Below are 24,700 nucleotides of genomic sequence, written 5' to 3'. Positions count from 1 at the left end.
GTGACTCAAGTTACTAAACATGAATTCCAGAGGAAATCTTGCACTTTAAGACCTGGAACATGGAGCCATTTCACTAACTGTTTTACACGTAAGTGGTCGAAATTGGCTGGAACACACTTATCTATTCATTTAGGTACTATTAGAGCTTTAAGTAACTGTCATTTTTGCCACCGTTTAAGACTGAGCAGCCAGAAAAATGTGGACCAAATATGTATCTGCTTTATTTAAGTTATTCGTTTAACACCTCTATGATATTCAATATCATATAAATGTGGGTTGTTTTTTTTTTAATCACTGGGATCTTTACTTAAATTTTACACACGGTTCTGTAGTTTTGAAGAGTCCTTGGCTGCACTACATGCATTTGTAATGACAGGCCATGCCGTGTGTTCAGTCAGCCTGCCCCAGGGGTGAGCAACGGGAGCTGTCCAACTCCCCCGAACGCTGAAATCCTTCTTGTAAGGAGGAGGAGGGCATGTCAGCAGCATGGGAGCTGTCCACAGCCTGTGGTGCTGAAACACTCACATGGCCCTTGTCTGTACCAAAGCAGCTGGAAGAGGACCTTGGGGGGAGGGAGGAGAGGGCGATTCCAAGTGCATTAGTCCTGCTTCATTGGACTGGGGTCAGAGTTCAAAGCCTGGGGCCACGCTGCAACAGTGCGGGGACTCACTGTTTGTGGTGTCTCTCTCTGCGAAAAGCAATTTGTTTTCAGCAGCTTCTACAAAAAGGCACCACTGCGAGCGACTGGTGTTTTTTTTTTATTTTTTTTTTTATTAGTCTCTATGTTTATTTCAAGGTGAGAGAGCGGGAGAGAGGGACAAAACAAGAACAGAAAGACAGAGTTAAAAAGATGGAAGAATAAAGTCTGTTCACGAGGGAGAAAGACAGATAAATAGAGATACAGAGATCAAAATGGAGAGCAAAAAAAAAAAGAAAAAGGTTAAGAAAGGAAAGAGACAGACATGCGAGAAAAGACAGAGACAGAGAATAGTAAAACAAAGAAAACAATAAAGAAGTGTGTTTTGCAAGTCAACACAATGCAACAGCCTTCACACATGTCCTTGATATGCAAATGTTGGCTGAGCGCTCAGATCACGTTTCCGTTGCATTTTGACAGCGCGTACTGGAGGCATCTTTTTCCTGTCTGACACAAGAGGTGAGCTCTCTGTTTAAAAAGCTATTGCAGATAGGGAGAGAGAGGGGGAGTCCCTGAGCCTTCGCTGTCCTCAAATCCCTCATCCTGACAGGCTTGATCTCCATTCACAGACACAGACTTGGCTCCATTATTCATTTGAATAGAGAATCCACATTCGCCGGCCGTCCAAAGCCTATCGTGTGCTTTCATCAGCCAAAAAGAGCCTCTGGAAAGTGTGATACAGACTCCAAGATGCAGGTTTTTTTAGTATGCTGGGTAGGTGAGAGTGGAGAACGGCATTCAAATGGAAAGTGAACAGGGGGAAGAGGAGCATCTGTGTGTGTGTGTGTGTGTGTGTGTGTGTGTACAAAGTAGGCATGCAGTGTGAATACACATATTCATATATTCAAGGGAAGAAGTTAAACTCCAGAGTGATGTGAAGAAACTGATGCTCTATGAAATGAGTGCTGGCAAAATTAAAAACAAAGACAGATTTCTGTATGGTTGGAGTTTCACAGAATGGGCATATATCATAGCATATTTGGACTTATAGCTCCATAGTTTTAGCTCAAATGATAGCTACAAACATCATATTCCCAAATCAGAACTGTCAGCTAATGACATCTTCACCTTTGCCATTCAAATAACGCTCTTACACAGAATGACCTACAAAGACTGAGCAGGTTCAGTGTCACGCTCAGGACACCACGACAAGGCTGCTAATGTTCATCCATATGGGCCGTGATGGGGACTGACCCCGTGACCCGCTCTTAATGAGTTGTCTGTCTAACCTGTAGGCCAAAACTGCAATTTTCTTATGTCTTATTACTTTCACACCCAATTAGGTCCCCTCAGAGGTCGGGGAGCTTGCTATATTTCCTGGTGGAGCACTGAGTCAAGCTTTGCAGGAGCAGAAATCAGTCACAGGACAGCTTTAAAAGGGGAGTCGCGAAAGGGGTCAAGAAGATCCCCCTCAAGCTCGATCGTCCCCAGCCCCTCCTTCTCGGTGACAGTACATTAGTGAATCCGCTCGGACTGAAGACTTCCCTCCCGGTCAAGAGGCTGTCGGAACAGGGCCCGCCTGATTAAGATGGATGTGTGTGGCTGGGATGAGGCAGAAAATGCCCACGGCCGCCCTCCTCCGATTCCCGTCTCTCGCCTGACAGCTGTCTATAACACTGCTGCCTCTACCTGTGAATTATACTAATGCAGGCTGACAAGCAGCCTGCCCCACTCCTATAGGCAAGGCCGCTCGGCAGACCTGCAGTTATGACATAACTGCTGGGCCACACGCAGGAAACACGGGGGAGTTTGTCTTACAGCAGCACAAAGGTGATCAACCAGAGCATGAACACACACATGTGCACATAAACTGTGCACTCACCTGTAACCTCAATCTTTGACCGTCTCCTTTGAATATAAAGTCTGCGCCGCTGTCTAATGCTAAAAATGAACCCTCTTCAAGGCCAGATCGATGGGCGATGGCAGCCATGCATAATTTTAAAACCCTCTGTGCACTGCGTGGTTCGGTTAAGTACCATAGCCAAGGTTTCATGTTTCAAGGATTGCTTATGAGTCTAGTTTGGTTTGCATTCGTTTTGGAAAAGTGCACTGAAACTCTCTCTAACAAACGCAAAGCAAGTGGGAAGCCCAGCACCAAAAACTAAGAAAATAAGATTGAGCAAACGTCCAAATGTCTGGTCGGGCTCGTTTGCTTAATCAAGCAGACTTCCCCAAAACAAAACTTTTCGTCTTTTGCTACATTAACAGTAAAGTAGCCATTTTAGAGGAAGCATTTCCCAATTTCCTCTCCGGGATCAATACAATTAATTATACTGCGATAATTCGGTGATGGTAATGCAAGAAAAAGCGACGACTAATTCATTGTTAATCTGAAAAACAGCAGCAGAAAAACATCATTTCCCGTAGGAAGCCTTTCAAACTTATCATGTTGTCGTTTTGACCTCAGGCGTCTCACCTCTGTCTCCAAGAAGCGCCGCAAGGCCCTCTTCTTTTTGATGCTCTTGCGTCGAACATAAACGGCCACGCTGAGCGCCAGGATGACGATGATAAATAGGCCGCCGATAATGCCAGCTGCTATTAGTGGTGTCCTGTAGAGACGGAGGAAGAGAGGAAACATTACCATTAACACTAAAAGGCACTTTGAAAGAAAGTGCACACCGCAGCCACTGCTGACAAATTCTCCAACCTGCTGTTACACCAAAAAAAAAAGAAATAAATTAATTGTGCTGTACTTTTAGAATCTGGAATCCTCATCTTGATTGGCTGCAGCTTAGAAATGTGATGCTGGAAATCAAAATTATAATCACCACAAAACTCTAAGTGGCCAATTTCTATCAATCCGAGTTGATGCCAATGGAGCCAATGGAAAAAAACAACAACAATGGACTGCAACGAGAATAAGAATGAGACAATGAGAAATACATAGAGGTGAGTGGGAGCCGTTTTCAGAATGCTGTATGTTGCACAATTGAATAGCCAATAATAGCCTTTCTGTTGCATGTTTGATCACCTCCTTGACTGAACTCTTTGCAATCAATAACACCCCGTCATTCACCAACAACCATCCAATAAGCCTTAACACGACTGTTTGGCACAGTTGATACAACTTCCCATGATCCCACTATCCTCCTCCTCAACTCCCCTCTGCTGTTTTCATTTTCACCCCCCCCTCTCATTCTCCTCTCATTTTGTAGCCTCACTTTATGATCAAACAACAAGCTCGGGCACGCGAGAACATTCCCACCGCCGCGTTTCCAAATAGGTCGGCCCTGCGGAGCACACAGCTATTTCAAAGTGAGAGATGCTTCCATTTCCACAGGTCAGAAGAAAATGCCTCAGGGGGTGTGTGGTCCTATTACTTCGGGTTGGTGAGGAAACTACTTCTATTTCAGCCAGTCTTTGCTGACGTGCACGTAGCAGCCAGCTTCGTCTGAGTTTAAAACTTTGAAACTTGATGTTTATTTCCGTTCGCAATCAGCAACAGAGATAATAAGGCCAGAAACTATGAGAAAAGAATGGGAAAAAAAATAAAAAAGGCAACTACACTTCAAAGTTAAAACTTACAGCGTCCTATAGCCGTCATACTAACACTAATGATCATTTAGAACTAAGTGTACTGCATGTTCCAATTCCTCACTACAGCTGCTCCATAAATAAAGTTATACATACTGTGAGGTAACACGTTAAGGCATGTAATGGAGCTTGAATAAGAAAATATTTCCTTTCATTGAATTTATGTGTGGTTTCTATCCTCACTTATTATCTCTTATCACTTCAAATAAATGAGAAATTAAAAGTGCCTATTCTTCACAAATTGCCTCTGAATCTTCTGGGGAATAAGAATCAGCTTAAGGCGAGCCTGAAGGTTAGAAGTGAAAAGCTCTTTTTCATCACTAATGATGGCACTAATGCATTTGCCATTTACGTACCTCTTGCACTGTCTACTGTTATGCCACCACTCAATTCTGTCCGTCCATTACTCTCTTTCTTTATCTTTCCCCTCTTTCCCTGCAATCTTTTTTCACCTCCTCACAACGCCTGAATCTTCTTTGCCCTCTCTTTTTTTCTGGTAAACATAACACATAAGAAACAATACCAATAACACCCGCTTCTACCTTGATGCTTGAAGTTTAAAGCTCTATTAGTTGCAGAGGCCATTAGCAGCTAATGGAAGACTCATGTACCACGGCGGCGTCGTATCGATTGTGACGAACCTAAAGAAGGGGGAGCTTAAAATTTACAGAGAGGCTGAGGGTGCCGGCATAATAAGATATAAAGCCATGTGGTGAATAGTAATGCAGCGGTTTGGAATGATTAGTTCAAGAGGGGGAAGACAGACAAGGAGAAAAAACAACAATGAAAGGAACCATGGAGGGGGCGGGGGGGGGGGGGTTAAAAGACATGGAGGAGAGAGAAACAAAACAAAACATCTAAAAACAAGAACAAAGAAAAGAGATAGGGGAATTTATATATAGCTCAGGAGACGAGAGAGAACGGACAAAAGAGAGAGAGCAGGAAGAAAACAAAAGCGAGAAACCGGTGGCGATAGAAATAGGGGAGGGAGACGGCGCTAGGTGAGAGACGAGGGAAAGGACTTCTCTAATTAGGACAAAACAGTTTACAGCAGAACAAGCGACACGGGGGTTAGCAGATGAGACGGGGGGAATAATGCCATTGTAAGAGCGAAAGAACAACTCCGGGACTATAGAGGCAGCTGAAGACGACCAGGGGGAGCAGAAGGGTCTCATTTCTGCTCCCTCTGTTTAAAAAGGAGCTCAAGACATCCTTTTTTTTTATGGATTTACTGGTGCGTTTAAATCCTAATGAGTTTGTCACTCTTTTGAATGCACTCTAATTTTAAACACCCTTTGTTTTCTGGCTAATGTTCCGTCTTTGGGCTATTTAGTTTGTGTGGCTGTTCAAAAACCCTGATGCAATGTGAGCAATAATCTACAGTTGGGGTAAGAGCTAATATATATTATTAATAATTAGAATATAAAGTATGAAGGCTATCAATTTGAGGTCTGTCTGTCACCTCTTTTTTTTACAATAACCAATGGATAATAATCTGTTTGAGCTCCATCGACACATACTAAACACTAACAGTTGCACAAATTACAGCACGATATTCAGACAAAGGTTCGATCAGAAGAAAAGACTCCTCAGTCACCCCTCAATTAGAAAATACCAAACTCCCTGCACTCTTGTTAATGGGCATCATGAGAAGCTTTAATGAGTAGTGGCAGGATCTGACGGTGGTCTCCCAGTCCCACATTACGAATGTATCCTGAGATCCCTTACCTGTCCATCATCCCGACACAATCTTGGAGCCTTGGCCCGACGCACCTGCAGGGGCAGACCAACCAGAGAGATCATCCATTAAAGCCAGGGACAGGTTATGAGTAAACCTCATGTTGTCTTTCTTCCACGTCAATCAGCTGTCACTGGGCAGGTGCCTGTGGAAAATTGAATCTCGAGCACGGCTGACCACTTGTCAGTATGACAGGGAGGGAGCGTTTGGGTGGGAGAGCATCGGTCCTGCTTGTTTCACGTGATATTTAAATGGAGCGTTGAACAGAGAAAACATTTCTGCTCCATCTAGTTCTTTAGAGCAGTTTCTGAACAATGTAGTGTTAAACCATTGAGGAAACTAATGGGACATGGTCAAATCTAACCTTTTTCCTTTTCTTTTTTTCTTTTCTAACCTTGTAGAAAATTAGTATCCTCTATAGAAGTGGTGAGAATATGTAGAAACAAGGAAAGTGAGACTCTCCGTTGAGTATTTATCCATTAGTACACTTACTACAAAGCTGATTGACAGACATAATGTTGAGAGATATAGTGTTTGATGACCAGGGTCAGGTCAGTATAGGTGGAGATGATTATATCCTGGGATTTACTGTTGAGCCTTCTCCATCCCCACCACAGCTGCTTTTCTCTAAACATCTAAGCCGAGCACATGAACCTTTTTCTCTCCTAATCCTTGGTTATTAAAGCCCTTAAAGATGCGATAAACAGCGTTTTTAATTTTGACAAATGGCATCTATTGGCATCTATTCATCAAGTGGCCAGAAACACAGCTACAAATGAATGTTAGTGTCGCTTCATTTCTGTTGGATGTGGAAATAAGTTTGGCTAATAAGTTTGCTGAATCATCATCATCATCGTGATTTTGATTTGGAAAAAGGAGGAAATCTATTCCAACTTGACGCTGATTCGGGGATTTCTTCCTCTGACTCAGCACCTTTAACGAAATCACATACATCATCTTTCCAAGTACAAAAGATACTTACAACTTCTTTTTTAACTACCTGAACAATCAAAGCCATCGGGAGGCAGTGCTGATAACAGTGAGATAAGGAGTTTTTAGCATTAGGTGAGCACCAAGTGATTAGAGCAGACTCTTAGCTGCTCATTAATTCTCGCTCCTTGAGTGGAGGACTTTGAACAGCAGGATAGACACAGGAGAGCGGTTTTTGAATGCTCAGTGTGTGTGTGTGTGTGTGTGCGCATGTGAGACACAACAAATTACACAGCAAATTAGGAGAGCAGGCTAACTTTGGAATTAAATCCGTGACAACTGTGGCTCCTCCAACGTGGCTTCGTTGTCAATTAAACGGTGCACCAAATAGCTAATTAGTGAGCAATCAGTGTCTGTATCCAATGTTGTGTGTGTGTATGGAGGTGTGTTTGTGTTTTCTGTGCGGAACCACTGGAGAACAAGAGTGGCCTGATAATAAACACCATGATCTAGTTACAGTGCACATCCCTCTTTGCTTTTTGATGATCGCGTTTTTCTATCAGTGTTTGCTTCCTTTTTCCTCGCTGAGGTAAGAGCAGGGCTTTTCCAGAGTCGGACACAGCGGGGACAAAATCAAGACAGCTGCGATCATACTATTTGCAGGATCATGCACTTTTGGAGCAGCAGTTCTCATAACGCTTCAGGCGATGTAAACAGGAAGTATAATGTGCGCTGTGGGCTACTCCTTGGGCACCGTTCGTTTTTGCCCATACTTGTCCGCACATTAGCTATTAGCAGTTCATGTCTGCAGTGCATCCACGGATGTACAAACAACAGTCACTGGATTAATTCAATACGAAAGACAACTTAGAAACATGACCATTCTCAGGCAAGTTCTGGAGTTAGTTCAGCGTTTCCTTTTCCCAAGCAGATTTATGGACATTTGTTGATGATAGACATCAGATAATGACGACATTATGTGTGTCATGTCTGCGTGGAGTGTGACGCAAAATCGTGGCAATTCGGTTAAAGCACCTTGATTGCCTCAGGCCACATCAGCCATACGGGCGCTGTGCTGTTCCCGACACTGACCTTTGACTTCTGTAACGTCTCACAGCCTCGGGTTTCTGCCTTGATGTTAATCCAGAGCACCCTGCGGCTCGAGGGCAGGATAAGATGACAGGGCGTGATGGAGGCGTTGTCATGCCAACGACAGATTAGTGTTCGCAGAGTTTGGAACAGCATGTGTGTATGTGTGAAAGCTGTGATGGGAAACTTCAGTCTATTCTCTCAGTGGCCTCCTACTTTACTCCCTTGACCATGTCTCCTGTTTTTTTTGGGGGGTTTTTTACATCCATTTTATTTCCCTCTTCTTTACCCACCTACTTTTAAAAACATCACTCTGCCTCTTTAAAGCTGTACAGATATTATCAACACTTACAGGGTAGCTGCAGTAAAATAAAATGACCTCCTGCTACGTGAGAGACAGTACATTAAGTTCCATTTCACCTCAGATCAAATCTCCAGCCCTGTTGCTAGGTTTCAGCGCTCTAACTTTGTTTGCCAAGACCGCCGACGAGCTCCACCTCAGCCCCTCACCCACAATCTCTTCTTCTTTACTGACCATCCCCCATTGTTCAGCTGCTTCCTTGGCGGTATGCTCCCAGGTTTGGTGGAAATGTAAAAGGCCATGGCTCAAGTTCAAAGTCACAGGCACACTGACTTCAAAAGACAAGCTTGAGCGGATGAAGACATAAAGCCGGCACATTGGTACATAAAGAAGGCAAATTTGTTTGTATCCACAGCCTCCATGCTTTTGAAGACTCATCCTGCTTTGACCTCCACATTAAAGAGTGTTTGTTTAGGGAAAGACAGGAAAGAAAGCTGGGTAGTGCCTAAGCTGTGGGTTATTTGCAAGTTTGTTTTGCAGCCTGTGCGGCCCTGTACTCTGCACCTTGGCAGGCAGAGAGTAGTGGTCATATCACATCCTTGGAAATCAGTCTGTCATGTACCCTTCAAAGGCCTGCAGGAATAGATCGGCCTTTTGGGAAATACACTTATTTGCTTTCTTGCCATGAAAAAATCAATACCCTTCTCATGTCTGTTAACTATAAAGCTACATCCATGAGCGGGTTAGCTTAGCTTAGCTAAGGAAAAAAAAAAAAAAAACATGTGTATGAGCTTTAGAGGTGCTGGTAGGCAGACTTATTTTGCCTTAGGATATTTTGCCCAGACTAGCTGTTTCCAGGCTTTACTGGCTTCACCTAACACACATTATTTTGATTGGAATGACCGAGAACTCCTAACATTTGGATCTCCAGTGCACAGACAGCATTATGCCGTAGAATTGAGAAATCTTTTAGAAAGAAAAACACCCATTTGAAGCTTTTAAGGTGACCTTTTGCTGCAGTTGATTCCTATTATCGCAGATGATTGGGATTGCTCTGTGTTCAGACAGCACGGCATGCATTTTTCTATAGAACCACGTCTTAATGTAGCTCTCAAGCACCTCCTCTGCCCACTCCTTTCACTTTCAACCTCTTCTCTCTGTCTTCTTTATCTTACATTTTCTCCCCGTGCATCCTCCTTTGCTCCATCTATCCCCTCTAGCCGCTGTGTCTCTGCACCCATCCCTTCACTCATAGTTCATCTGCACTGCACTCCTCATGGCCTTCAGGATCAATGCATTCTGCCCCTGACCGAGGAGACACCAGAGGCCAGCTACAGGTCGGGGAATCTAGCAGCTGCGAGATTAAGTCATCTTCTTTCCCTCTCTGTTTTTCTTTCTTTCTGTCCTTGGGAGGGAGGTGCTGCATGTCCAATACAGCGTATCTTCACCATGCTTTTAACAGCATGAAAGCACCTAAGCCGGAGGACTCAGGGGTGTACAAAGGCGAGCAAACCCTTAAAAGAAATGCATTAATTTTTATACACTGACACACATCTCCATGTGTCATCCTCGTCTTACCCCTGGGTGCAATTGGCATGGCAGGGATGACACTCGTTGTTGGCCTTGGCATACTTGAAGATGAAGCTGTTGGCCCCTTGCAACCCATCGGGGCACTTCTCCACGCAGTTGGGTCCATCTTTGAAGTGGAGGCATTTTACACATTGGTCCGGGCCCTGAGAGGGGAGCAGAACGTGGAGGAGGGAGATGAGAGGATGGCATAGGGAGGAGGTGGACAGGGGATGAATAACAAAAAAAACAGGTAGAAGGTGCAGTAAAGCGATTAGTAAAATGGAGAGGAGGGAATGAAGGTAGAGGAAGAAATGCAGGACGAAATGATGGGCGAAGAGGTGAGGGAAACCAGCAGGAAAAAATGAAGTTAGGGAAAATGGAATGGGATTAAGCAAGAGGAATGAACGGAGACACAGAAAAAATGTATGAGAAAAGAGAATAGAATTGGACCGAATCAAATTCTGACCTGACAAATCATGTCAATTTTCTCACTTCCTACCACGGCTAATGCAGCAGGCAGGACACACATGAATTTCATTCAGTGATTTATAATGTGTTAAGGAAAATTGCCAAGAGTGTATTCTGCTGTACCTCTGTTGGAATAGGCAAAACGCATAAGGAATCGGGTCATGTCAAACTACAGCGCATCGAATGTGATGTAGGAGATGACAAGCGGTAATTGAGCACAAGCTCAGCTGCTGCAGGTTCATGAATAAGTGAAATAGACAGTGGTGTGTGTGTGTGTGTGTGTGTGTGAAAGTAGTAAGTGAAAAAGTGACTGTATTCGTTGTGTGTGTTTATGCTTGTGTCTGAAGGGGTTGATTAAAGTGTGATAGTAATGTGTCAACTTACAATGGTGCAAAGATGGATGCGTGTGTGTGTGTGTGTGTGTGTGTGTGTGTGTCCGTGTGAAGAAGCACTGTTGTATTCTGGGTGCTGGCCCTCTGTTGCTAATGACAACCACAGTGACCTGACGGACAGCTTCTCACAGTTTGACACATTCAGACACGTCATCAATAAACATTATTCATACTTTGCATGTTTGTGGGTATGTATGTATGTGTGTGTGTGTGTGTGTGTGTGTGTGTGCACGAGTGTGGAGGCATACAGATGTATGAATGCATTCAAGTGTGTCTGTGTATGCCGTATGCATGTGTATTTGCGTGTCAGAGCGCCTGTGGATGATTGACTCTGGTGTTATTTACTACTCAACTGTGACCAGCATCTCAAAGTCAGCAGCCTCTGTGCATCCTTGAGGAGTCTCTCTTTCTCTTCATCTCTTACCCCCCCCCCTCTCTTTCTCTGTCTCGAGGGACAGTCATAAAAGGTTACTTACAAAGCTACTAAATTACAAAAAAATAAGTCATGCTGCACATTAGGTACAACTTTCTGTAATGGAACCACTCTAAATGCAGAGTTAGCTTCCATGTACGGTGGTACGGCAGACTTTTCTGACCCCTTTGGCTCACGAACCCTAAAGGGTACATGTGCTGGTCTGCTTCTCAGTGCTCTGACATCCCTTCCCTGACTGAGGCATTCAACCACAAGCCCATTTATGAATACATCAGTCTTCAGTAGTGCTACAGCACCAACATTATCCTAATATAAGAACATGTTGCCCAGTGCAACAATGTTTTTTTTTTTCCCCCATGGTGGTAAAGAAGAACTCGACAAATGAAGAAAACACATGCGAAAAGACAAATGAAAGAAGCACGCGAGGAAGCACACGGAAAATAAATACAATTTGGCCGACACATTTGCCAACTTTACAACACATGCACAAACACTCAAGTATTTCAGTCAAGCAGCAAAAATAAGCTTTGTGTTGCAGAAATATGCACTTTTCAGCCGTTCTGTCCCCCTCAATCATCCGATGACCTCTGAGGTTTTCCTTCCCACCTTTTTCCAAGTGTTTCCCCGGTTTGGAAAGCACTGGTGTTTAGTGTCATACTGCAAATGATGAAACGCTGCTGCTGCCGCCGCCTTAAAAGAACGTCTGCTGTTGGGTGCAGACAGGTGCGACTCTACTGACATTTTAAAGGGAAATTCTAACATTTCGGAGAGTCGCGGTGAGCACATCAGAGACTCTAAAAGTGACTTTAGGGAAGGTCAGAAACTAATCTCATTTTGCTGTTTTGAGTGTGTGTATGTGTGCTTGGCAAAAGCATGCCTCCTAAAGTACCCACAGTAGTTTATCATTCCTCCCATTAACCTACCATTCACCTTTGCAAACACAGCACTTATATCTTCTAAAATCCTGTGCGCAAGACCGATAGACTCCCACAAAATAACTTGGAAATCCACTTTAGCACACTCAAGATACGAGACTATCTTGAACAGAAAAATGAGAGGAGTGGCTTTAATCTAAAAGTGAAAGGTCTGTGTATTGTTAAATGAAAATGAAGCTGACTTTGAGTGTGTTCGGGTGTCTTACCTGGCCAAGACATGTCATGGTGTTCCCATCCATCTGCCCGCACTGGCTATCACACTCCAGGCACACAGATCCATTGGCAAACTCCCGCACTTCCCTGATAGAGATGGAAAAATCAAGACAGAGAAGCATGTATTATAGATTTGAAACGGTGCCCACATTAAAATATTGATCAAGAGCTTGCTGAGGGAAGATTTTGAAGTATGCCGTGTGCATATGAGCACAAGCTGTACATAGGAGCCTCTTGATTTCAAAACATGGGATACAGCATCAAGACAGCAAGGTTAAACATTAATTTACTCATGCCCATCTCTATGATTCATACTTGCACTGACTGCTGGAGTGCCCTCTGATAGAGGGGCACACTGGGCAGCGAGCTGCCTTAGACTATTTGATCAAGTTAAAGGCTTAGTATGGTCAATATGTTAACAGAGAAGGCCCATGAATAATGAACAGCTTTTTAAATCATCGGCAAACACGAGGGCATGCGTGGAGGGAGGAGGAAGTGAGAGGAGGCCTGGTGGGAGGGAATGAGAAAAGCGAAGGATGAGCAGGAGAGGGCAGAGAGAGGGCAGGCGCTGAAGTTTGCTTTGGATATGGCCAAAAAAGGGAGGTACAGAGGGAGTGCACAAAGACAAGAGGAGAAAAGCTTAAGACGGGCAAGCGAGGAGGAACAGAAGAGATCGGTGAGTCGGAGAAATTTGTTTTTAATAAAACGAGTCATTCCAGTTTGGCCAAGTGGTCCAAGCTCTACTGGACCCTTTATTCAGCCAGTTAGAGCAGTGCATGTAGTTCATGATGGGCTTTTTTCCCCATTCACACTTCTGAAGCAATAGAGGTAAACAATAGAGCTCAATATTGGGTTGATACACTGCAATTACACAGGCGCTGCACAGAGCCTTGGGCCATACTGCTGAATCCTTATATGTGTGTGTGTGTTTGTGTGCACGCACCCAATCTATAAATCTCTCCTTTCGTTTGTGTCAGAATCAGTGCATTATCTTTGTTTTTGAAGTGCGGCCTCTCTGGCGAGCCGAGGACGGCTGCTGTCAATAACAACCGCTGCCCGATCAAAAACACTTTTCACATCAGAGGGATCGATCAGCCGATGCGCAGGACAGACGTCCTCAGAGGAGGATTCGCCCAGTTACAAACAAGCCACTTTCTCACAGTGGCAAGATAATGAGAGTGACTCTGTGTGTGTGTGTGTTTTGTTTGTGTTTGCATGCGATGCTACTAGGGTGGAATAAAGATTCAACAGATTCCTCCTTGTGAGCAGTTTTTATGTGATCTTGCGCTGAGAAATTCGGATCTCCTGCGGGTGTGTGTGTTTTATGGATTTTCTTTTGGTGAATATTAGATGAGAATCTTTGAGACTTGGTGGTTCTAAAAGCTACAAAACAGAAAAGAGACATTCTGACACTCCCAAGTTCAACCGTATCACATTAAAGGGCAATACAAGAAGATCAAATCTTAGATATTCCTATTGCAGAGCCTTAATGTCAGGGCTTTTTTTTTAAATAGTCCTAATGGTTCATCATGTTCACAGCAGTTTGTCTCAAGCATAGAAACATACAGTATCACAGAGTGTCCTTTTATTAATAATGTTTTTGGTAGACTCAAAGGAAACTCCCATTACTCTCCTTACATTTCTCCCTCGTCTTTCTTTCCCTTGTTCCAAAATAAATTAGATTTCTCTCCTGGAAGCTCTGTCCAGGGGAATTCTTTAGAAAAGGGCCGAGGCAGATATCTCTTTTGTTGGTTGAGGGGGGAAAAAAATACATGGAAGAGAATGGGCGAGAGACAAAGAGCTCGGCAGCAGTGCTCTCAAGGGTCATTTCCATTCTGTCAAAGCCGTTCCTCCTGATTGGCCCCCTTCACGGCTGGAAGTGTGCGCCTCGGCCCCATCGGGGGATGGCCTGATGGGGGATTAGCCCTGTTTTAGCAGGAATTTAGGCAGGACTGTGGCTACCATTCAGACCTCCAAACCTCCAGCAAACCAGAGCATGGCCAACCCACCAGAGCAACTTTTTTAATTAAACACTTTCAACGCCTCCCTAATCGGCTTCCTCCCTCCTCCCCAAACCCCAGTGGAGACCATCTCAGACATTTTCTTTTCCCCTCTCACACTCCTTTGCTCCTCCTTTGTTTTATTCAACAGACGTACAAACTAAAGGGAATTACTGCCTTTCCTCATTAAGAATGGAGACATATAATGAGGGCAAGCTGAGGAGTCTTAAGCTTTAAAATCACCAACTTGAAAACATATTTAATGAGCTAACCCTAAATTCTGTAAAAATACAGTCAAATAGAGTAGATTCGGAACAAAGCAGATATTAAGTCTATCTATGTTGCATACGAAAGAACCCAAAATAAAATAACTAAACCCTAAAGACTTTGGTCTTTATGTCTGACTGGACTTTTCAGGGTTTGGGCACGACTAAACTAATTTTGTTTTTGTTTGTTTTGTGTGAACTCTCTCTCTCTCTCTTTCTCTCCCTACAGAAAAGTAGGGATAGTATCTATCACTTATATTAAATATTCAGTAACTGTTATATCTACACACCACCACTCCTAAATCCTGAGATAACATTCACCATTTTTTATTGCACAAAACACTGTAAAAGAATTGGCTTGCACTCCCTTACTAATAAATGACTATTCTATATTGTATCAGTAATAGTTTAAAAACACATTAAGCTACTAAATCTACTTAGTTTTGCCTCCTCCACCGTGCTCAAGTATTCAAGCGATCCTTATTTGTATCTTTCAAACAATGACAAAAGAGGACCCCACCTAAAAACAAATACACAAACTGAGAAAGAAATCTTGGATGAGACACAAGGGATGAAGTAGTAGTGACCAGGTAACGTGCTTATGCTATAAATACATGTTTGAAAGGAATGGTGCTCGGAAGGTGGTGCCTTCTTACACCAAGCAAACCATTAGGTCATGGACGTTTTTGATTCCACAGTTCAGGCGTGTGACACGGATCAACACGTGGGCCTGTCGAATGTTATTTACAATGCGTCGCAGTGGCTGACTGTATTTACGGTATCGGAAACAAGTGCGCTTCAGCAGCTCCCCGCCACACGCCTTTTCCTCACCAGTCTCCTTCAAAGCCTTCGCTGTGAGCTGTTTTTCCCGGCAACTTCAAAGCTTCCCTCCCACAAACGGTGCGGGGAAGCGACCAGCAACAAGTCAACATGACCGAGGGTTGCTCGCTCTCATCCACCCTCTCTCGCACACACACGTGCGCTCTCTCTCCTCTTCCCCAGGGGAAAACACAAGCTTGACATCACTGCTTGCAAGAAAAGTCATATTTATCTTGTGGCAGATGCTTGCCAGTACAGTCTTATTTTAGATGGATGCTTTCAAGTGTTGTGATTCACAATATCTGCTTGTTCATTCAAGAGTAGCACAAAAGGCTGGAAAACTACATCTACAAAGAAGTGTTTCTTCCCAGGTGAGTTGGCAGTGATGTTTTTGATGCGCCTCTTGGCGGCATAAAGCAAAGATCTGATCTGAATGCAATTATTCATACTGAAAACAAAATATCAGTGGATTGTGAGGACAGCTTAAAGGCATTTGTTGCAAATGTCAGTCACTGCCGGGCTCAGAGCAGGAAACACTCTTGTCTGTCAGCCCAAATGAGCAACTTGTAATGAAATATAACATTTCAACAATATATATTCAAATTAATTTTGGACAATGGAGGTAACACGCAGCTAAATGTTCCTTTAGCTGTCCACATTAACTGTTCAGTGTGAAATTCCTTATTGGTTCATCTCATTACATTCATGCCAATCAGAAATTACACTCTCCTCCTCCAGAGCCCTTGAGAATGTTTTGACTTCATTATCATGTACCAAAGCTCTTTAAACTGTTTAATCTGCCTGTTATGTATGGCTGCAGTATCCTTAACCCATAATGATCTGACATTCAAGTTTCAGGTTTGCGTCACATCGGCTAGACATACTAAACTTTTGCCCAGATGCATCAAAAGTATGAAAAAGATAAAAAAAAAAAAAAAAAAAAAGACTGTCTGTGAATGGACTGCTCACCCATCAAAGAGGTTGCAGGACTCAACACAGGTGCGGCCCCGTCTGAAATATCGGCAGGAAAGACACTGGTCGGGGCCTGGGCCCCAGCACCCGTCATCTGAACACATCCGATCACACACCATTCGTTGCTGAGCTGTGGAGAGAAAGGAGGTAAAAAAAAAAAATCAATGTAAAAAATAATTGCGTTAATACACTCACACACATACACTGTTGAAGGCACTGACACATGCAGGCAAACATAGACACACACGACTGTAGCCTGCTGATACACGACGCCACACACTCTGCACATAAGTTAGTGTTGGTGTATTCGCCCGTGTGCGTCCTCTCGCCTGCGTGTACACATTTGTGTGTATATGTGTGTGTTGATCTAGCCGAACGCCGCCCAGCTGTGCGAGTAAACATTGGTATGCCTCACATCTCCGCCATTAAAGACCGCCCCTACCATAACCCTCAGCCCTGTTTTCCGGTCGAACCACAACGATCGATGCTGTTCATCGGACTCGGCGTGTCCTCAATCCAGTGAGCGACATCCGCGTCTCCAGGAGTGTCGCCGAGCCCTTTGTCAACAGCCAAACAGTCAATGGTAGAGAGGGGGTTGAGCCTAATGAAGAGGCCTGTGTAAAGCCCCATCAATCGATCTCTGACACCCACACACACACACACACACACACTGCACTCATTAACTGGCTAATGATATCAACCGCAGCCTGGCAGGGCCAAGAAAAACTACGGTGGTCCATGTCTTTGTTTTCTCGTTATCTCTGTCTTTCTGTACATCTGTGCTTTACTGGCAAAGCACAGATGTACACATTACTAAAGTGTAACAATTACAAATAATATCAAAGAAGAAAAAAATGGCTCCTAGAAAATAACACCTACCACCTACCAACATGGTAACATTTTCTTCATAGCATCATACCTTCCCCTCACTGTCAGACTTTCCCATCCTCACTGAACATGATGTAGTCAGTTTCTACTATTTGCAACCATAGCCACATGTGGACTATTCATCTTTCCATCAGGTGGCCACTACCCTATGGCTAGCAGTGAGCTTCATCCACCTCTGTGGGTGACACATTAAGCACTTTCCTCACAGGGAGCCGAATAAGGCCGAGGAGCGAAAGACGCCTGTGACACAGTCGCCTTGGAAACGGGCATGTCAGTGTGTAAGGCAGGGATGGATTTACAGAGATATGAAGGGGGTCTTTTAATTATATCGCTAAAAGGAAAGAAAGTCAGAGTACAGACAAACTTAATAGGTGTTAGGATACTATATATATATATATATATATATGTATATATATATATATATATATATATATATATATATATATATATATATAGAATCAAACTCCACCACCACAACTTACTGCATTCCTTTGGATCTTGGTTGTTACGTATTAGGACTTTCTGGCTTGGGGTCCTGAAAAGTGACGTCCAGTTGACAGTGTTGTAGAAGCAAAGGCGGCTGTTGTTGAAGATGTAGACGTTTCCAGCGCTGATCTCGTCCAGTGATTGGAACTGAAGCGAGGAGATCCAACGCTGCTTCAAGATCAACAGAGAAATACCACTTCCACTGCACGAGGAGAAGGAAGGAAAGAGAGATTATGAGAAAGAGGAAGGAAGCAGAGGTGAAGATAGAGAGGGTGGATGAAACTGTGAATAAGAGCCAGAGGGAGGGAGAAGATGTCAAGAGGATTTGAGAGCAACAATACGAACAACAGAAGAAAAGGAAAGAAAAAATGATAGAGAAAAGGGGAGGAGGTAAAGGGCAAAAAGGTGAAAGATTGTGGGACATAGAAGTCAGGAAGACTGAAAAATAGGAGTTCAAGAGAAAGATGATGGGAGATGAATAAAACAGCATGACGGGAATGACAATGTTAAAAATAGTAAAACAGGGAAAACTGAGGGGAAAGAAAAGAAATACAGCAGAAAGAAAAAGATGTAGAGAAGGGTTGCTCCTTCTCTGAATGAAACATTTGCTGAGCTACAGGTTCATCACTGGCGTTTAGAAAAGGAGGCTGGATCTCCTTTGACTCTGCCAGCACTTTGCCTCGCATCTGCCACTTGTTAGCGAACACAGAACCTTAGAAATGAAAACTGGGCTAATCAAAGAATCGCTTCAAAGAGTCTCTCTGCAAAACAACATGGGCTGGTGGCTCATTAGCTCCACCAGTAGCCTCCAAATACAAGAAAATGGCAAGAAAAAGGCAGAGATGAGGACCCTTCTGAATAAAGTCCTCTTATAATATGAGCATGTCATCTGCATATAAGTCAAATGGAATCGCGTGTAATGTCATTTGAGTTCAAAGATGTCAAACATGATGTGGGATACTCTGAAATGAATGAGTAGTAGGACCAGCTACTATGTGTTACTCAATTTGTCATCGCGGTCCTTACTTATGTATCTACATGTCACCATAGAAGGGTGCCAGTAGGTCAGTCTGCATTTTTTACACTTTCACAACGTTGTTTTCGTCGTAATGTCTCTAAACGCAATGCTGTAACTTGTAACTTAGCTTTGATGAAAGGTACATTTCTGATTTGACCAAGAAAAAGTTAGATGGAAGCCTCGCAAGGTGTCTCATCTGTGTGCAACAAGGTAAGAAGAAGACATACCTGTAAAGAGATCTACCTCCAATAGTTGCCAGGTTGGAAAAAACGCTCAGATCTGTCATGTTCTCGGGCCAGGACTGGATGTTGAGGTAACCTAAAGAGGTATCAGTCAAATAGACAAATAGGACATAGGGTTTTCTCCGAAAAGAATCATGAGCAAGGAAATAAAAAGAATCCTTTTGTTGCATTGATTCTAACTATAAAAAGCACTGCCATTTTTTTTTGTTATAGAGTTGCACCGCCTCTGTGAATTTCAACCAAGAACCCAATTCTTTGTCGGAAATGTGCGTGGAGAAGACAATATGTACTAATTAAAAGAATGGATTTAATATTCTGCACAATCTGTCCGGTTGCACTTGCCTTCAATGACAAATTATATCAAATCGGGATCTGTGGAAATGACATTAACAGGATAGAGCAGGAAAAAGGCTGGGATAGAACGGCCATTGCTCTTCCTTATTGCTCGGGTTTTCATTATGAAAATGCAGTTTCACTCCATTAGCTGTTTGGCTCAACTGCAAGTTGCAATTTAATATGACAAAAGGGTTTGTGTACGAGGTATTGCTCATCCCTTAAGGCCTCTAATAGTTAATGAATAAATAAACTCACAAGCATATGCACACGCACGCACGCACACACACACACACAGCATCGCATACTGTAAGCACTAACAGATACATACACACACACCACCTCATAGGCCACACCATTCATACACATGCATACACACACACACACCACATATTATTATTGTTTTGTGCAGTTATAGTTTTCCACGGTTACTCCAGTGAAGCAAGTCTCACCTGTGATCTCTTTCACAGTGCGGAACGCGTTAAGACGCTCTGGGTCCAGAGGTCCAATACCATGATACATGTCACTGAAAAACACAGACACAGTCATCTTTATCAAAAGTAATATTCCTATATTTGTATATGTACAGTTAAAGGTACACACACTGTGAATGTTAGCCTGAAGGCAACAATGAGTGAGTATTTTTTTCACACCAAAGTCAGAATGCTCCTTTCCTCTAATGTGCTGTGTGACATTCGTACATATCATTCTATCCTCAGAGCTCCAGGGCACTTGACCATTGTGGTTTTTGATTGAATAGAGTACATTGCTCATTGACCTTCCCAAACCAGATTGTATCTGACGCGGTGGCATATGAGTGGAGAACTGTTTGTTCACATACCTACCTCTCTTAGTTCCATGCTGTTGTATTTCACACTGTTCGTATCAACAGGTTTTTCTTAAATGTTGTCCGAGTAATGACATTTCAGTTGGACTACCTACAGTATGTCTCAAGCGTACATGCACGCGTTCAGCTGATGTGGCTTCGTGTGTAGAGTATTCAGACATGACAGTCAATAACTATGTTTCTATGTGCAGCTGAATTGAATATAGTCATTTAGTGCTGCTCTAATTCATATATCTATATAAAAATTGATTAAATGACTATGTATATGTAATGTAAAAGGGGTTATCCCTTGTCATAAACCCACTGATGATTGTCACCCAAGTCAGCAGTTTCTTTCCCCTTAGTTGCGCTCGTACAACTTCGCTGTTTCACCTCTCACCGACCTTGTTTCATGCTGCAGCTATTTTCAGTGGACAAACTCTGATCAAGCTTCTGCACGCTATCTGCCCAGCACCACGGAGCACACGGAGCTAGCAGCAAAGTTAGATGTTAGGCATCCATGAGCTCGTCAGACTTACGGCTACGTACGAGTTGTCACTTACCCTTTAATGCCAGTGATGAGGAAGATGAGGTTGCCGTTGATTTTGGTGCAGTTGACAAATTTATCAATATTGCTGGCATCCACTGTTTGAGCTGTCTGCAGACTGCCCGTCCCTATGCCGTCACACACTGACGAAACAAATGCAAACACACCATTATGTATAATTCAACATGTTTACCTCTGAAGTTGCTTCAGGTATGAACAAATTACCTTCTGTAGCCTGTATCTATAAGCGTCCTTGTACAGCAGGGACTTTGTCTTCAGAAACTACTATTAGTCATTTGTCACTTTAATTCTTTACACTCTTTTATGAAAACACACCCCTGCTTTTGATGCACAGGCAAGGCCGTGGCCCCTCTCCATGCATCGGAATTCTTTTGATGAAAGCATGGGCCAATCCACAGCCAATTCCTCCCTATAATGAATTCATTACATCTGCATTAATTACACTTGCGGTCTAGTGTGAGCCAAGTATTTCTGACAGAGGCGGGGGGCGGGGGGGGGATGATGAATAAGGCTTGCATTAAGTGGTGTAACCAGTTTTTGATAGTGATTTATACCAGCCAATTCCATATCTGAAATGTTAATTTGTTATCATTTCCCACAGTTCCTTGGGCTATCCCTCATTAACCCCTCCCTGCTGCGTGACGATGTAATCAAGAGATTAGCCAATCATCGCCTGCCGCTGCCCATACATGGAGCCTGAAGGAAAACAGTATTGTCTCCCCTCCAAAGAGAAAGGGCAGATCAGTTACCTTTGTGAGAACAACATGATGAAGGGGCTAATCCTCTGTATTGAACTGAAGTAATGCAGTTTAATTTCACATTAAACATTGAAGGCATTTAGCCGACGCCCTCGCACAAAATGAGTTCTAATTATTGAGCAGGTGAGAGCAGTTTTGCGCCGTGGGACCATTAACATGTCGACTGTTGCGGGGGTCAAACATGTGACCTCCGTTTCTGCCACATTTGTCATATTTATCCACCAATATGTAATGAGTTTAGAGTGGGTATTCACAGCAATAATTTGAGAGGAGGGGGGGGCAAAATGAGTAGCATGAGTTCATCTCTTTGAATGTGCATAAATACATACATAGCACGCATTAATAAATTCTGTATTATATAGATGGCAAAACGTTTACTGAGTGGATCTTGCGATGGAAGCTGTAGGCAGAGGAGAAGTGAGAGTTCACTATATAGACTCTTCATGCATAAAGATGTTGGTACAGAAGTGGGTATTGCGTGGCCTTTTTCCTAATATTAAAGAAGCTGATATTTTCAGGGGGTAGATTAGAATAAACAAATCAGCTGTAAGTATATTTCGTATAATATAAAAAGCCGAGCAAGCTCCCGTAAAAATAAATTACATTTCCCATAAAGCTTTTAAAGTAATTTTTGTGGGCAATACTGTTGATCCAGTATCATCGCTGTTAGCATACCGCTATTAGATTAAAATGGTTTAACTGCATAAGCTTTTGTACATACAGTAAATGCAGTGCTGTGGGCCAGGACGTGGGGGAAGCAGGGGTGGAACTATCTATATAAACCCTGATTTTCATCCCATTGAGTACAAATTCCACATTATACACTGGAACATGGGCCATGTTCTGCTGAACTAAGAATGGTTCGCACTTTGCTTTCTCTGTAATGTCCTTCTGACAGTGCACCCCAGTGTGTCAGGTTGTAGAGTAGAAATCTGTCCATGTCAGACAAATTCAACCATCTTACGAGGCAGCAGTCATCAGTTATGAGCGACGTGTCAGTGGGTAATATAATACGCCATCGTTCCTTGTTTCATCAAAATTGGACCAGTGATGGCAGTAAAAATTCACTTAAAGAATCCATTTTTTTTTTTGACACTGACAATTGAAACCATCAGAGCAAACAATATGATACATGAACATCAAAACAGTGACTCTTCACTTCTCCAAAATCACACCAGTAATAATTCATACATGAAATAAGGAATTAAATAAGGATTAGTATCTTTGATAACCTCCCATGGTTTACCTTTTGGACAGATGTCGGTGCAGGGAATGCACATTTTGATGCGGTTCTCCTCCACTTCCATCTTGTTGCTGGGACACGCTCTGACACAGGAGCTGTGGTCCACCACGAAATTGTCTGACAGCGACACAAAAAGAATGTAAGTGTCAGCTGACGTTTGCTTCACTCGTCACATAGCAGGGACGCTGTGATGATAAGACTTTAACTGGGGAAAAAGAAAAGTCAAAATGTAGCATTTACTTGTAGGGCAATTTCCTAGAAGGACCCCTCTAATGGCGAGAAATTGATTGTATTTTAATCACGTTTGTATAATGATCAAAACTAATGGTCTAGGGCTATATTGCTCTGCAAAAGTAATGAATCAAATTAGTACTTGGTTGCGGCAGTGAAAAAGATCGACTGGTGTATGCTCATTTGATGATCAGTGGAACTTGAATATGCAATCTGTTGATGCGGCTTGACTTTTAATGCACGCTCGCTGAAATAACTGCAGCACTCTGACTTCATATCTGTGAACGAGAGAACTAAGATTTGCTTGCTTTTTTAGCTGCCAGAAGCCGAAGCAGATGGTGTAGCCACTAGTTGATTGAGATACAGAATTTATTTATATTTGAGCAATTTATCTTGACTTGAAATAATTGTCTGGAGTCTTATTTCAGGATGGATACATGATTCTTCAATTGACACCAGTTAATAGACTATACAACTTAATTGATTTAATAAGCTGTTAATAAGCTAATAAGCTGTATACTGTTACAGTAACTGTATCTACTTGCAGGTATCTGGATGTGCGTGCAGTAAATCATTCAGTTTAGTATTTACAACTCAAAGCAGGCTTACGTGGGCATTTCTTGACACAGAAGGCTCCATAGGTGTACTTGGCTCTGGGGTTGTGCTCTAACTGAAAAGATACAGGGTTGTACACAAACGGCTGAGGGCACTGGGTCACACATGCTCCGCTGTCGTTGAAATTGGTGCAAGCCTGCGGAGCGGAGAGCACATAACCACAATCAGCTGAAGGCACAGGATACCATCCAGACATCTCTTGGGGGGAGGGGGGGTGCATGGAGCAGAGCATAGAGAGGTAAGGCGAGCTGAGGTCTCACATTGTCACATACATGTCACACGTGTGAAGGAGTATTACAGCAGCATTTCATTTTTACGTGGGATCGCGACACGCGGATCATGCAGCCGTCCTCATCTCTTTGAACACCAAATGGTAGAAAAATTGGAGCCATTGATCCACAGTCATGATGCAAATGGTGAAATGTTTCCCCATAAACCTCTTAAGCGTTTTGTCATCTATGGCCACAATCTGAAACAGCGGTAATTGAATTGGATGAGCCTCTGTGTGAATTACAACTATAATATCATCTCTGACAGTATGCACGTGTGTCATGCATGAGATTGCGAAAGAGGAGGGGCTTGAGGTGATAAAAGGCATGCTAATTGGAACACTGAATCACCAATTTGGTTCTTTGAAGAGCGCCGCTGCATCAGAGTTTTACAGCCCCATAAAATGACAAACAATTTATCAGCCGGTAAACAAAGTGGATCATTTTCGGGCAGGGAAAATGACAAACAGATGCTGCACAAAAGACTCGTGGAATGGAGGAGATGGAGGGGGGGATGAGGGTAGGGATGTGCGACTGCTTTTTTGAGGGGAGAAAAGGAGCAAAAGAGAAAAAGTCAAGCGTAGATTATTAAAGAAAGTTAAGAAAGAGAAGAAGGGAGTGATGGAGAGGGCAACAGTGTGTGTGTGTGTGTGTGTTTGCGTGTCCATCTGACGTACAAAGCAGTCCGTGTCCTTGGGGCCTGAGCAGCCGCCGGCGCACTCGCGATGGCAGCAGTCGCTGACGTAGGGCCCGAAGCATCGACCGTCACACTGCTCTGCACACACCGTCTTTGTCACTGCCCAGGAAGTGGAAAGAGAGAATTTTAAAGGTCTGACACGCGCATTCACACTCATAAAAAGAGACAAT

At 43.2% G+C, this 24,700-nt stretch overlaps 1 protein-coding gene across 1 annotated transcript in view; it reads right to left on the bottom strand.

Annotated features, from left to right (window-relative positions):
• Positions 1-24,700, bottom strand: part of LOC139223940 (receptor tyrosine-protein kinase erbB-4-like) — an 81,370-nt gene that overhangs the window by 34,642 nt on the left and 22,028 nt on the right. Inside the window, exons 4-15 of the mRNA XM_070855944.1 lie at positions 24,511-24,629; positions 23,559-23,700; positions 22,722-22,835; positions 20,713-20,839; positions 19,776-19,849; positions 18,976-19,066; positions 17,727-17,926; positions 16,354-16,486; positions 12,293-12,386; positions 9,868-10,022; positions 5,960-6,004; positions 3,114-3,246 (exon numbers count right to left, since the gene is read on the bottom strand). Coding sequence (XP_070712045.1) covers positions 3,114-3,246; positions 5,960-6,004; positions 9,868-10,022; positions 12,293-12,386; positions 16,354-16,486; positions 17,727-17,926; positions 18,976-19,066; positions 19,776-19,849; positions 20,713-20,839; positions 22,722-22,835; positions 23,559-23,700; positions 24,511-24,629 — 1,427 coding nt within the window. The remainder of the gene's footprint in view (positions 1-3,113; positions 3,247-5,959; positions 6,005-9,867; positions 10,023-12,292; positions 12,387-16,353; positions 16,487-17,726; positions 17,927-18,975; positions 19,067-19,775; positions 19,850-20,712; positions 20,840-22,721; positions 22,836-23,558; positions 23,701-24,510; positions 24,630-24,700) is intronic.

This window comes from Pempheris klunzingeri, chromosome 24 (genome assembly GCF_042242105.1).
Source record: "Pempheris klunzingeri isolate RE-2024b chromosome 24, fPemKlu1.hap1, whole genome shotgun sequence".
Lineage (NCBI taxonomy): Eukaryota > Metazoa > Chordata > Actinopteri > Acropomatiformes > Pempheridae > Pempheris > Pempheris klunzingeri.
Note: the sequence above shows the minus strand (reverse complement) of the source record. Positions and strands in the feature narration are given on the sequence as shown.